General features: G+C 47.8%; 1 protein-coding gene across 1 annotated transcript in view; it reads right to left on the bottom strand.

The window, feature by feature from the left end:
- The window catches only part of zgc:153184 (uncharacterized protein LOC751652 homolog), a 21963-nt gene extending 6650 nt beyond the window's left edge, over positions 1-15313 (bottom strand). The window contains exons 1-4 of the mRNA XM_062553244.1: positions 14970-15313; positions 2457-2543; positions 1723-1794; positions 1316-1384 (exon numbers count right to left, since the gene is read on the bottom strand). Coding sequence (XP_062409228.1) covers positions 1316-1384; positions 1723-1794; positions 2457-2543; positions 14970-14975 — 234 coding nt within the window. The 5' untranslated portion in view covers positions 14976-15313. The remainder of the gene's footprint in view (positions 1-1315; positions 1385-1722; positions 1795-2456; positions 2544-14969) is intronic.

Raw genomic sequence — 15313 nt, 5'->3', positions numbered from 1 at the left:
TGCTTGACACAGTATTATGTTTTGGCTCTATTCTGCACAAACACACACTGAACTCCCAAACACCCTCAATCATTAAAATCTCAGATCACACACAGACTCTACCTACCCAAGCCAGCAGGCCTATTAGCATAGAGTCTCACACCCCAGAGCCTAACCGTCCTACATGTCAGGGTGTGTCAGTCCTGCTCAGGCCTGGGGGGAGACGCTGAGGGTGTGGAGGAGATGAGAGGAGAGGAGAGGAGAGGAGAGGAGAGGAGAGGAGAGGAAGGAGAGGAGAGGAGAGGAGAGGAGAGGAGAGGAGAGAAGATGAAAGGAGAGGAGCGGAGAGGTGAGGCTCCTACCTGTACAGGCGAGAAAAAGAAGACGGAGAATCGGCAGCCCTTCTGTCCCATAGCTGAGTGGTGTGTGCCCTGCACTGCACTGCCCTGCACAGAGACGCCGTGCTGTTTCCTCACAGCTCGCACTCGCACTCTCACTCAGGGCTTTGTCCTTGATCCCATTAGCTTGTGAATCTGAGCCCCGGCTTAAGGATATTCAGGGATGGGAAGGGGGGAGCAACTCCATCTCTCTCTCTCTCTCTCTCTCTCTCTCTCTCTCTCCCTCTCTATCTCTCTCTCTCTAACTCTCCCCCTCTCAGCATGTCACGCATACCTGCATACCACATATCATTGCAGTAAAGCAGAAGTCCACTAGATGGCAGCAAATCATCTGAAGGGGAAAAAAAATTAACACCCTACATAAATTCAGTCACACACAGCTCTGAGACTTGTGGTCAGGGTGTGTTTTTACAGAAGTGAAACATTATGAGCGCCTAGGAAGACTAGAACAAACCATGTTTTGTTGTAGGGAGTGTGTGACAACCATATAACAAAATGTTCCACTCGAACAAATCTATATGTGCCAGTGGCCACAAATAATCACACACACAACAAACCAGACTCAGATACTGATGGCACTGACAGTACCCCTAACCCCTCCACTCCAGTGCTCTGGGTTGGGCTATCTGTGCCATGGGTGGAGGACACCACCAGGCTGCTTCCTGTTTCCACAGCACACACCGCAAGAGACACCTCTGTCAGTCACACTTTCATGTGACACGCTTTCCTCCGTAAAAGCCGTTTGTGGTCTGAGGTGATCCAACCCCAAGCATGGCTTGTATGTGATTGAACTGACATCACACAGTGGGTCTGCTGAGAATAGTGTGTGTGTGTGTGTGTGTGTGAGAGTGTGTGTGTGTGTGTGTGGGGGGGGGGGGGGGGTCAATGCAAAAAGCTTGTAAGATAATGTGCATTTAGCTAGCAGGATGTAAAGTTACCTGGATCTTCTCAAACAGAGGGGAGATCTTCAACTTGCCCTTTGGGGTGGGTGAGAGAATCGCAGGTCTCTAGGGAGCAATAAAACAGAAGTGGCAATATTGTGTTATTCCGTCAAAAATATGGCGTATGAATTATGGCTATGCACTTATATTTCATATCAATTAATGATTTCATTTGCATTAGAAGAAGTTGCACAAGGGCAATGTGTGCTGCTTGACATCAGCACACATTTTCACAAATCTGTCACCCTCTCAAAATGACGGAGTCTGTCCTAATCATCTCTTGGGCAGTCCATTGTGGCTGCCTTAAACGCAGCAGGTTTCACCTTTAGCTCAGATCGGGCTGGCCATAGAGCATCTATGCATGACAGTGATGAGTTGTTGTTGTTGTGAGAAACATGGCTCACCTCTGGTTCGCTGTCACCATCTTTCTTGTGGAAGTTCAAGGAGCACGGAGGGATTTTCCTGATCGGCCGTTTCTGAAAAACACCAGAGACAGACCGACATGTCTGAGGACGCTTCCTCAAAGCCTCACACCAGGAAATGACCAAAAACTGTCCACAACAACTATTCTTCTTCTTCCTCTGTATAAACCTGTACTTTCCAGCATCCCATCAAGTCATGAATAAGGCCACTGATAGCCCTTTTTTGTCTTTGTTTCACAATGAGGCACAGGTATCATATTGTAAATGATGAGTCCGTCTGACCACTTTTCTTTGAAATTATAATTTATCAGGCATGCCAGCATATCAGCATTTTGATGAACATATACTATGTGTGGAGACTGGAGAGCATTAGCTCACCACTGTTATCTAATTTTTGAGGGCGGTGGCGTTTAGAGGCTTTTGCATTTGAACTCTTCAAATACTGTACGACACCATGCATAAAGCATAACGCCGATGTGAGTGAGTAACGCTCTGCAGTTGAATGTGACACTTCCATGGTGCCAGCAGCACAGAAGCTTATCATGTCTGCCCCACATGCTGCTCCAAATATTGGCATTTTCTAATCTACAGATCAGCAGAGGCCTAAAGAATTGGCTGAGTATGAGGAAAAACTGAAAGAAGATGGGGGGGGGAGGAGGGAGAGGGCAAGGCGTCTGTCTGTTCACTGCTGTGTCATCTCTCCATGTGTCTTATACCTCGTCATGCGCTGTGGGCATTGGCAGAGGATGACCCTTGAACCGTCCAGCCAGCTCTGCCACCGATGGCTTGACTGCGCATTCCTCCTGCAAATTAAAAAAAAAAGAAATTGAGTACGGCAGATAGAGAAAAGAGAGAGAGAACAGAGAGAGAGAGATAGAGAAAAGAGAGCATTAAAGTTCTGAGGAGATGATGACACCACGCATTATGTCAAATGAAAATGACATGAGCAAAGATAATGAGTCTTGCAAAGCTGGCAACTGGTGATAATAGCACGTCGGAGATGATTGACAGCAACACACAGCAGTCTGGCCTTGTCTTTTCACAATCCTCATCTCCACGTCTTGACAATCCCATTACACACATTGTAAGACTTGGGCGCACAGCCAAGCCCTAAGCATCTTTGCCCCTGTTTGAATGTGCTTCACAGTTTCATGAATAATGAACTATCTCTCTTTTAGCCTCTTTTGTTTCACAGAGAGAGAGAGCTTAACTCCTCGGGCTTGAGTGTGTTGCTCTTGGAGGAAGCTGGTGCTGAGTCCAGCATTGCTGTGGCTACTCTTGCGTTGGTCCACAATAGCTGGACTACAGTGTGCCTGGGGAGTGGCATGCGATCCCTCGCAAATCCTGAAATAACCCTGGACCACCCTGGACCACCAAGCGTGCAAAAGTATATAAACAGGAGTAGGAGTGAGAGAACGTAGATTTTAGACAGAGAAACCTGCCCAACATTCACACACACACACACACACACACACACACACACACACACACACACACACACACACACACACACACACACACACACACACACACACAAATACACACACACAAATACACACACACACACACACACACACAAATACACACACACACCTACAATCCCTTCCCTCCCACACAAATGCACTCCTAAATATACCCTCGGAGCTGACTACGGCTGCATCACATTTTACCACCATGTTACATTGAAAGCCGTTATGCAATGAAGCACTTCCTCCTATGGCCAGCATTTCGTTTTCTAACCGAGCTGCAGAACAGCATTTCCTAACTTTTCACAACAACAGGAAACAGAGGAGGCTTATGAAACGTGTGCTTGCGATACCAGGGCCCAGCAGTACCAATGGCCATGCGTGACCAGATAGCAGGACACACAACAGCGAGAGAGACAAGGGCCGCACACCACCGGATGTGTATGTCTGATGGTGTCTCAGTCAAAGGGGAGGGATGGGAGATAAGCACAGGATTGTGTACAGAAAGACACACAACGTCTGACTTTGATGCAATGGAGAGATCATTTGGTTGGAGGTTATTTCAGGGGACATTAGCACAAGTTCAGCTGGCCTAAGAATAAAATGAGATTGGACTCCACCCAATTGCCGCCACCCAGTCCACTTCTGGGAAATGATGGAATGCCAATTAATGACAATATTGAACTGTCCCCAGTAATCTCTGTCAGAGTTGTTGTTGTTGCCCTCTTGACACGTAGATGGCCGAGAAAGACGTCCACGAGTCCCGTCTGACCAACTGTAGCATGCAAGACGTTCTGGGGTCACAGCTGCTCTGCATCACACACACAAACAAGCGAACGCACGCGCGCGCACACACACACACACACACACGCACACACACAGAGACACACACACACACACACACACACACACACACTGCTTCACTGCTTCACTGAAGGGAAAAGGAGAGTTGGACTTCTATGCATAGTATATCTGCACCTCCACCCTCTTATACACTTACATGGCATGGCTTACATGTCTACCCTCATGTCTAACTCTTATATTATTACTATGTTAAGTTTATTTTAATTGTCCATATATTTATATTAGTACTGTTATTATTATTACTATGCTTACATTTTGTACTGTACATATTTATTACTGGTCACTAGAATTTAATCTTGCTCTGTTGCACTGTTGGACTTATTTGCACTACCAACTTGACACACACCTCAGACTGGATCACAGTACCAATCCTCAGTACATTCATGCATACCTTATCTATAGTATTCTACTACTCCTTTAGTCATGTTGATTGTTGATTTGCTTTTTAATTTTCCTGTTTACATTGTTTACATTGTACTGTATGTTGTGTGTGGTGTCTTAAGCTGCTGGGACCTTGAATTTCCCCTTGGGGATCAATAAAGTGTCTATCTATCTATCTATCTATCTATCACACACACACACACACACACACACACACACACACACACACACACACACACACAGACACACACGCACACACACAGAGACACACATACACACACACACACACACACACACACACACAAACATGAGCATGCCACAGCCTCTGACACCATCCCACCAGGGAACTGCTCTCGCAATTTCATCACGTTATCTCTGATTCACCCTCCCTTGCGCTCTCTCTCCTTCTCCTCCCTGTTTCTCAACAAACGTTTTGTCTCGTCTTTTACAGTTTCCTGTCCCGCACGTCTTACATCACACAGCGCTAACTCTAATTCGTGCGATATGGCCAGAGTTACATGGCAATGCGATACACAGAGCCATTTCTCACTACATGTGAATGTGAAAGGCTGTGGAAGTGTGTGCCTGCCCAGTTTAGGTCATGTGAAACTGCATGGGTTCGGGGGCTTTCCCACCAGCAGGGTCTGTTACTGCTGCTACTACAGAGGGCAAGCTGCAAGCCACACTCACATTCACTCTCAGTCTCAAGTCTCTCTCTCTCTCTCTCCCTCTCTCTCTCTCTTTCTCTGTCTCCCGCCTCTCATTCTAATGCACACATTCTCTGACTTTTGCACACTTTTTCACTCTCTCACCACAATGCACTGCATGCAATTCATCTGCATCGTCCTCTCTCGCTCCATCCATTCTCTCTCTCTCTTTCTTTCTTTCTCTCTCTCTCTCTCTCTCTCTCTCTCTCTCTCTCTCTCTCTCTGTCAAGCTGAAGCTCCCACACTGCATTCTTGCTCACTCTCGCAGATATACACATTCCACAGTTTAATAACACTCTTTATTTTCTCGGTCGGTTTCCTAACACAGGCTGATCCCCCCCCCCCCCATCCCCACCATGGCTCCCACCCCATCACCCCCCCAACACCCCTCCCTGTACCCCCTCCCTTGTGCTCCCTCCACCCTGGTTTATTACACCATAGACAACTCCCTGAGCTACAACGCCCCCCCACCCCCTTTGCCTGAAGCCTAATCACCCCCCCCCCCCCCCCCTCCTCATCCTCCCCTTTCCTCAGCCTCTTTGGCCTTCTGGGATCGCCCACCCTCTAAACCTAAAAAAGAAAAAAAAAATATCTTCTGTGGGTATTTTGTTGGTGCCTGTAATTGTTCCAACTGCTTCCTGTTTCTTCAAAACAAGTCTGTTGTTGCTCTTCAGATTGACAATGTCTGACAGCAGAGATGAGGTCTAAGGTCTTCTGCTATTTTGGGTTTATGAGAAGTGCCAAAGATGATGAGGTTCTGGTGGCACACAAACAACTAATACATTGTTAAAAAAGTGAAAGCTTATGTGGATGTGCAACCGTTTTATCTGATATTCAGTAACAAAAAGAGAGAACAGTTCTCTAATGGAACCGAGTGAGTTGAGACCAGTGGAGCCACTGGGACTAGGGAAGAGTGGGAATGCACGGGTCACTGAGAGGGGAGGGAGAGATGCTGTGTGTGTGTGTGTGTGTGTGTGTGTGTGTGTGTCTGTGTGTGTGTGTGTCTGTGTGTGTGTGTGTGTGTGTGTGTGTGTGTGTGTGTGTGTGTGTGTGTGTGTGTGTGTGTGTGTGTCTGTGTGTGTGTGTGTGTGTGTCTGTGTGTGTCTCTGTGTGTGTCTGTGTGTGTGTGGGGGGGGGGGGGTGTCCTGTGTGTGCGTGTGTGCGTCTCTGTGTGTGTGTGTGTGTGTGTGTGTGTGTGTGTGTGTGTCTGTGTGTGTGTCTTCCTCTTTGTGTGTGTGTGTGTATCTTCCTTCTTCCTCTCTCTCTCTCTCTCTCTCTGTGTGTGTGTGTGTGTGTGTGTATTTGTCTGTGTCTGTGAGAGAAAGAGGGGAGATAGAACACATATGTGAGCTTGACTGAGAAAGAGCCCACTCTATTTTAGGGTCATTTCAGCCTGAGAAAAGCCCTCAGGGCTATCTAAGACGTCTCAGCTGGCTCGCTTGTGACCACACATGTCCATGGAGGAAGACATTTTTCAGTTGTCCTATGTCTTCCTCATGGACAACTGAGGAATCATATTTTCATGTTTTGGAAGTGGCACTCGACTAACAAAACAGGCTGGGAACAGCCTGTAGCCTATCACTTCCACACCACCAAGCAGGCATCTGAGTCCACATTCTTGGTGGCTGAAGTAACAAAAAAAGTTTAAAAGAAAATAAGTAGAGCATCTCAAGAGGGATCAAATGAAGATGTGTTCTGTCCTATCATGCTGTGTCCTGGATCATGTAGCTCCCATCACCACCACCAGTTGAGTGCGCCTCTGTTATCTGCATGTGGAAACTTTCACATGACAGGAAGTGTGTGTGTGTGTGTGTGTGTGTGTGTATGTGTGTGTGTGTGTGTGTGTGTGTGTCTGTCTGACTGTGTTTGTGTGTGTGTCTGTGTGTGCGTGTGTGTGTGTGTGTGCGTGCGTGCGTGCGTGCGTGCGTGCGTGCGTGCGTGCGTGCGTGCGTGCGTGCGTGCGTGCGTGCGTGCGTGTGTGTGGTACAGATATGACACAACAAGTTGTTGGCGCCCAGTGCTGTGTGTGAGAAAATCAGAAAATGACTGCCAGCACTGACGCCAGGGCTCTTGAGAAGCTTGTGGTTCTCGTATGGCAGTCCGCTGAGCTACTCTGACTTATCACGCATCACCATCTGACAGTTATGCATGAAGAGGATGCTTCTATGGACCGATTATACAAGTGCTTATTCTAGCATCGGTCGGCCCCGGGAGTCAAACGCCTGACCTCACCATGACAACGCCATGTTAACTATAGAACAAGGATGCACAGAGATATATAAACTAGGGAGAACTGCGCTCGGAACATTGGATTATGTCTGGAAAAACTAACTTGATTCTTATCGTTCATGTTTCCCAGAAGTGCGGCTCCAGCTACTATGGCGCAGATTTGTGTGTGTTTGTGTGTAGCGTAGCGCTCCATGTAGGAGACGTGAAAGGCTTTTCCTCATGTGCTCTTAGAGAGCCCAGACAGGAGAGTGGTCCGGACCCACCCTCACAAAGCCAGCCTTTGTCTGTCTGTGATTACCATCACTGGCATGGGGGGGGGGGGGGGACTGGAGGCTAGCACATGATACCATTGACCGTAATTCTTACCCAAACAACAGCGGTCTCGGGGAGCGGGTCCAGGCCTATTCGGGGCCATGTCCGGCTCAGTTCTGTTTCGAGTGCCTGTTTAAAATCGGTGTAATATTTGCATAAAAAGTCGCATAATGGCTTCACATACCAAATGGCTTCAATGGCTTCACATGCCATTCAAGCTCAGGCACTGGAGGCTGTGAGGGTGATGCCTGGAGCTCAAGCTATACACCCATCAGCAAGAGAACCAGCTCAGGCACTGAGAACAGTCCTAACAGGTTTAAATACACAGAACAGGAAAGTCACTGGGCGACCATTTAAAGGGGAGAGCTGTGTAAAAACGCCTGTGGAAACACACAGATCCCATCCCTTTTTCTCCTCTCTTCTCTCTCTCTTCTCTCTCTTCACTCTTTTTTTCTCTTCTCATCCCTTTTTTTCTCTCTTCTTTTTTCTCTCCCTCTTCTCTCTCTGTTTTGAAATTGCGCGAGCGCCGGTCTCTTTACGTCTTCAGGTCGGGTTGTTCTGCCAGCTATGACCCAATCAAAGGGAGCGCGCAAGCGCTTGCACCTACGGCCAAGTCCGGGCCTTGTTAACAGAGAGGAGACAGCCAGCAGCGCGGCTGCACCTTTCCAGGAAAACATGATGTGCCCGAGATTGACATCATCACTGTGCTGCTCCCTCTCAGTCCTTTTCCACAGGCTCCGAGAAGCCTTCTCAGAGAGCGGAGAGAGAGGGAGAGCAAAGAAGAGAGGGAGAGCAAAGAGAGGGAGAAAGAGAGGGAGAAAGAGAGAGAGAGAAAGAAGAGAAGAGTGGGAGAGAAAGAGAAGGAGGGAGGGAGGAACGTGGAGAGCTGTTTGTGTGCTTTACCACATGTGCAGCTCAGCTCCTGACACACACACACACACACACACACACGTAAGCACACACACACACACACACACACACACACACACACATGCACTCATGCACGCATGCACGCACACACACACTGCGCGCGCACACACACACACACACACACACACACACACATGGGACTGCTCCTCCACTCAAGTGGGGAGGAGGAAACTTCCACTCCCATCCTCCACCCTCGCCCAGAACATCTGCACACAGCATAGGCACTGTAAGCACACAGTGGTGGGTCTGACGGGGTGGTGTGTACGTTCACACACTGCGCACACACACAGACACACACACACACACACAAGAAATAAAAAATAATAACGTAGGAGTAAACAGCATTACTTTGAAAAGTGTGTGTGTGTGCATGTTTGCCTGTGTGGGCGCCAGGGGAGAATTACTCTAGGTGGAGAGGTCCTGGAATATCGATGCAACCCGAGGCTCTGAAAAGCTAGCTTGTGCACCACACGTTTTAAGAGGTCTTACACAGTGTCTCTTCCGGTGGCTTAGATTAAAGATTGATGAATGTGGTAACTGCATAGGGCCAAACAGGAAGCTTTGAGACGTCAAGTAAGTGTATGGAGCCGTTTATTCTCTCTCTCACTCTCTCTTGGTTCTGCATTAAGTATAGATGCTAGAAGGCAAAAAGCAAGTTATGGCCTGTTTCTCTGGAATGTCAGGTGATTTCTTATCATTGTGGCCCTCATACTCGTCGGCTGCAAAAGGCTGCTTTCAGATCTTTCCCATTATTAATTCAAAGACACTACTGCTGCTGCTGCTGCTGCGGTTATGTCCTGCACAAAAGAAAAGCCATGTACATATCTCTTGTGGATGGTGTTAGCCATGCAGCTCTGTGCTGTCATGAAAAAATAAAATCTAAAGCACGATGGAGCCGAAGCTTCCTCTCTCTCTGTTTACACTTCGCATGCCTAAAGGGCCTCCCATAACACCCTCTCCAACACCACCACCACCAACCCACCAACCCACCAACCCACCCCCAACCTCTCAGCCATACTGCCAGCCATGCATACTGAGTAAGCCAAACCCAGGCCCAAGCCAGCCTATGGAAATGGCGCTTGATTAATATGACCTTCTTGCCCCACATTCTCCTCACTAGAGCTGGCTGGGGGGGGGGGAGAGGTCCTCACGGGCTGATCCTCTCTGGATCCCAGCGCCCGGTAATCAAAGAGAAGGGAACCATCTGGAAGCCCCCAGGATCACAAGGGCAGCTGAGCTGAGGCTATAGGGTGCGCAGGAGCGGATCTCTCCCCCGGTGGACGGATTCATCCAGGAGGATTAGTTGCCCCACTCCAGCAGCTCAGCTGCACCACCACCACCACCACCACCACCACGGGGGCTTCTGGGTGGATGAGAGATGAGAGGCCCGGCCGGCGAACGTCTGGCGGGATCATCCCCTCGGGTTCATCTCCATCCTGCCGCGCCGTGCCAAGCGTGGCCAGAGCCTTCTTTTCGCGAAAGGCCGGACGATTTGCGGTTTGTTGATATTATAGGGCTGAGTGTTAGCGGAATGTGTGAGGGATCATCCCATGTGACCTTCCGTATAGAACGCTCTTTAGGCATGTTCCTTTACTGCCCATAAAATGTTCCTTCATGTTTCCTTGATATCCATAAAGTTGTGATGCTATTTTTGAAATGGCTGTCTCAGGATTTAATGAAAGAAATGAGTCCATGATGTCTTCTGCCTCGTCTGTTTGATTCTATTATGACAACTGCTGTTTGGAAGCTCAGCCCATGCTAGCTCTCTGGGCCCTGCTAACTGCAGGCATTTTGCAATGTTGACATGCAACGTGTTGACTGCATCTAAGCAGACAGATTTCTCCCTTCGATTGTTTATCCACATCCCCTTGAGTGTTATGTCATCCTGTCATCTAGTCTATCCCCTCAATCCGTATTCTGTCTGCTTACACTTGCCGCGGCCTGTAACCTGAGCTCTTCACAGCTGCTGTCGTCTGCGCTGCCCCTCTAGCATCAGGTCCCCGTTAGGTCTTTCGCACGTAGCTGGCATTCAGGAGCTAACCAGATTGCATACCGGGGCTGCCACACGCCGCCGACCCACAGCGTGGACATCACACACACACACACACACACACACACACACACACACACACACACACACACACACACACACACACACACACACACACACACACACACACACACACACACACACACGCACACACACGCAAAATGCACACACACAAACACAAACACGCAGACCATCTTCTGATTGATAAATCTTTGAAGTGCAGGCACGCTGATTGCAAGACTATGCCGGACACTTTCTGAGCGTTACTTCCCAGAACACTGATCTAGGATACAAAAATGTCATCACTTCCTCCAGTCTCTTCCTCCAAGTTAACTCCCACCCATCGTACGCTACCACGGAGCAGCTTAAGTAGTTTGCCAGCAGAGAGAACACCGCAGCATACATCATTTCCCTTGACGTGAAATAATATTGGCACTTCCACCACCACTGACATCATTTGCTTCACTGTACAACAACAGTAAGGGCGTGTCTTTTTTCCGACATGACCAGGACAGGACGGCAATTGAGGAGGTTCCGTACCGGATGACGGGCAGATCCACTCGGGTGCAGCAAAGCCCAGAGTTGACTTAAGACTTTAAGACACAATCAGCTCCGCCCCCACCCCTCCAGCACACCAGCTGAGCGTCAGGACAGAAGCATTGGATGAACGCAGGGTGTGAAATATTGGAATTATGCCTGGAATGTACATCATTCTCTCTGATTCATACCTTATGTTCAGTGCGCTTACGTGCGCCACACGCATCTGGAACGCATGAGCAGCCAGAGTTCAAGCCCAGTTTGGGGCAGCTGGGTCGTCGCCGGCTACACAAGGTCTGTTTTGAGAAAGGGGAGTCCCTCGTGTGCCGCTCTGTTTGTCCCTCGCGAGTGCCCCTCGGCCTCATTAGAGGCCTCATTGGCAAGGACTGCTAGGCAACAACAAACACAACAGATAAGACGCTCATGTTAGGAGACTCCCGCTCGGGTTATTTCCGAGTGCTTGCACTCTGGTATCTTGTCAATGGACTTGGCCCATATGTGCTAAACAGGTTTTAAAATAAGGCTTGAGGCCATTTTTTTCATTTATTTAATCAGAACTCGACAGCCCTTGTAATGAAACAGGTTTCATTCTTAACCACGGGGCCTTGTGACCGTCAGCACTTGGAACTGGAAGTTGCTGTGTGGTCAAGCTCCTTAAGACATACGAGTGGCACTTTCGAATTGTCAGCTCCCTCACCCGTCACTCCTATTTTGGCCCAACAGCGAAAGCGATGAGAAACTATTTCAGTCGCTTTTGCTTCATAGATAAACTCTCGCAACTTCTGAACTAAGTGTCTCATAGAAGTCACTCATGCCAGAAATCCCTTGATATGCTTGATTATGAAGCATAAATCAGCTTTTACAAGTAAACCTGGCAAACAGGTATGCGTGGAGAATCGGCTAAATCCACAAGCTTGGCTCTGTTACAGACCACTTAAGAGGGCACAAGTAGCAACACAGACACACTTCAACTTGACATAATCCACATGGGATGTGATGATCTAGCAGCTAGGGAAAATAATAAGACACTCAGTTTTCCTCTCAGGTCTAAATGCCAAGTTGGTGACAACATTTGAAGCCACACCAACTGGTTTCCTGCCGCTATAAGAAAAAAAAAAAACGCTGAGGCGATCGGGGGAATGTGAAGGAGGAGTGTGCATGGCACACAAAAAAAATGTTACAAACACGTCTCATTATGATCCACATGTGCTCTTAATCAAGTGGCCGCGGCTTTGGAGAGCAACAACAGTTATTTCTCTCGTTACCATCTGTCAGCTGTGGTGCCATGATCGTCTTTCCTCAGAGTGACTGTTTTCGTTCTGACAGTAAATAGCAGAGCTGGGGTTTTGCCCACTGCGTTTATTCTGCCTTAAGTCCTCTCATTAACGCTTCCACACGGACATCACAGCAAGCTTCCCTCAGGTGACGTGACGGTCTCGTTTACGGAGAGAGGGCGCATCATTAGTCGCGGTCGGGTAGGAAACCGAGTAACAAAAACCTCCCTCCCTGGCCCAGAGCTGGCCTCAGCGTTTGGCTTTGGGGTTTTCTTTACACTTACTATGGATTACATAATAAATCTGGCCTCCATATGCTTGGCAGGCCGCTCCCATTCTCTCACTGCTCCAGTTACAGGCTGTTCCTCACTGCTGACGAGGCTGACGACGCCGCCGACGCCGACGCTGCTGCTGCACCCCCTTTTTCCATCCTCAAAGAGGCCAGCCCCCTCCTGCTCCCCCACTCTCTCTCTCTCTCTCTCTCTCTCTCGCTCTGCCTTCTGCACATACACACACTTATACATGCACACTCACACATACTATATGACACTTTTCAAGCTTTCAAGCGGTGAACAGTGTGAGACAAGTTCCCCTAATCCTTCTATTCAACCTTCCTTCTTTCTGTTTCTCTCTCTCTCTCTCTTTCTCTCCCTATCTCTCACTCACTCAATCACTCACACACAGACAAGATGCGTGCACACACACACACACACACACACACTCTCTCACTCTATAGGACTTCCAGCCTTTCACAGAGGATGGTGGGACGGTGGGAGGCCAGTGGTTCCACTTGCTCTGGGAGGATGTTGTGATTTTCCCTGCTGCACATTCACACACCGCCCCTTGCTTTGGACTCTCGGGCTGGAAATAGCCCCACTCATCGCAAGCATTTAGCACTGGGACTCAATGATCCTATAAATAAAATCAAGGAGGTCTCTCTCTCTCCCCCCATCTTCCTCAAACCACTTACACAGACGATTTTTCTAAGCATAGCATTATCAACAACAACAACGACAACAACAAGACATGGATTTCACTTGTTCAGGCTTGACGTCACTGGGAACATTGTTCACTGCAATCTGCTTTTGTTTTTAACCCTGAGGATAACTACAAACAGACAAAGACTTCCAAGCATCCCATTCCTGAAATTACCAACAGTTCAAGACAACAAAAACAAATATTTCAGAAGCATTCATGGGCACACACTTTGTGTTGCTTCACTACCGCCTTTAAGACAGGCGCTTTGAGAGAAACGTGGTGTAAACAGTAACTTCACCAGAAGAGGAAGTAAGACCACAGAGTCTGCAGAACGACATCCTTCATGGTCGTCTCGCTGAGGGTAGGCAACTTGAGACAAAAAAAACCCCATCGCATCGACACACTCCATTTTTACCCATAAATCTGGTCGTTCAGCGGAATCAACCACATGCACATGGGCTGTGTGTGTCTTTTCTATTTCCTCTCTCTCACTGGGGCTAGGCCACATAGTTTAGTCAAATGAAAATATTATTCAGGTTAGAGGTGCAGCATAATACAAACAGGTATGTCCTTTCAGGCCAGCTGCTTCCACTCCCAGACAATGTTGAGGTCATCATCCACACACAGTCCACAGCTTGTAAGGCAAGTGTGCAAGGTCATCACTATAGTGTACAAGAGGCTTTTCACAGTGACTTTTTAGATACACTCAAAAGTTTCCCTTGTGGCCTCACCAAAGTGTTTCTCAGAATTGACCTTCTCCTTGATATGCCATCTAAAATATGTCTGTTTACCAGTATGATCCAAATCTCTCAATATTATAAGGAGAGAAGACACACCACAATGTGTAACAGTTTGATCCACTAAAAAGGACCAAACTTTAGACAGTTAGGCTTTAAAAAGTTTTAGCAAATTGAGGTTATGGCAAATTGAGTCAGACAACCACTAGTGCAGTCCATGTGGTCACTCTGTCAATCAATGCTCTATAGGCTAGTTCATACAAACTACACTGTAGCCTCCCTGTTGCCTAGTCACTTGACTTTGTTTTTCATTTAAATCTATTAACCACCATCACAAGACAGTAAGGAGCAAACTACATGATTTCCTATTCAATATTGCATTAGTATTGTTTAAGATCAATCCTACTGTAGTAAAGAACTGGAACCAGTTGGTCATATGCTTAGTGCTTTAAGCAAATGTTAGATTATGAATACTTTACATATTAAAAGACAAGTCTAATCCTCGAAGATAAGAAACGCATAACTTATTTATTTAGTAAAACACGTGCTTATATGTGCATATCCTTCGTGCGCGCAAAAGATCACGTGATTAGATTCGCTGTGCTACAAAGGTGAATTTCTTTTTTCTCATCGGGCTCAAACATGCTGTAAGAAACGACGTTTCTTCACTAAACAGTTCCGTTCGGTAACTACCCCTTTCACGGACAGTAGCCTATATCATGCCAATAATAATTTCAAGTTTTTGATGAAGAAATGTTTTGTACCTCCATCCTCAAAGTAGCTGTCCGCCCGTCACTCCGTCTTCCCTCTCGCTGTTCCTCTGCTGTGCACTGCTGGCTGTCAAAGTTTTCGAAGTCTTTGGGCGCTTTCTCACCCCTGTTCAGTTTGCGAGCTCCAGAAAGTCGCCTCCTTGTAGCGGAGCGGTGCGGTCAATGTTTATATTTGGAAACGGGCAACGCGCACCCAGAAAGCCGGAGTCAACAACACGGTAGTACCAACCACACCATGAGTATAATTGTGTGTGTGTGTTTGTGTATGAGAGAGAGAGATGCAGAGAGAGAGACGAGTGTGTGTATGTGTGCGAGAGTCAGAGGCGTACCCGGAGCAA

The sequence above is a fragment of the Sardina pilchardus genome, chromosome 13 (genome assembly GCF_963854185.1).
Source record: "Sardina pilchardus chromosome 13, fSarPil1.1, whole genome shotgun sequence".
In the NCBI taxonomy this organism is placed as follows: domain Eukaryota; kingdom Metazoa; phylum Chordata; class Actinopteri; order Clupeiformes; family Clupeidae; genus Sardina; species Sardina pilchardus.
Note: the sequence above shows the minus strand (reverse complement) of the source record. Positions and strands in the feature narration are given on the sequence as shown.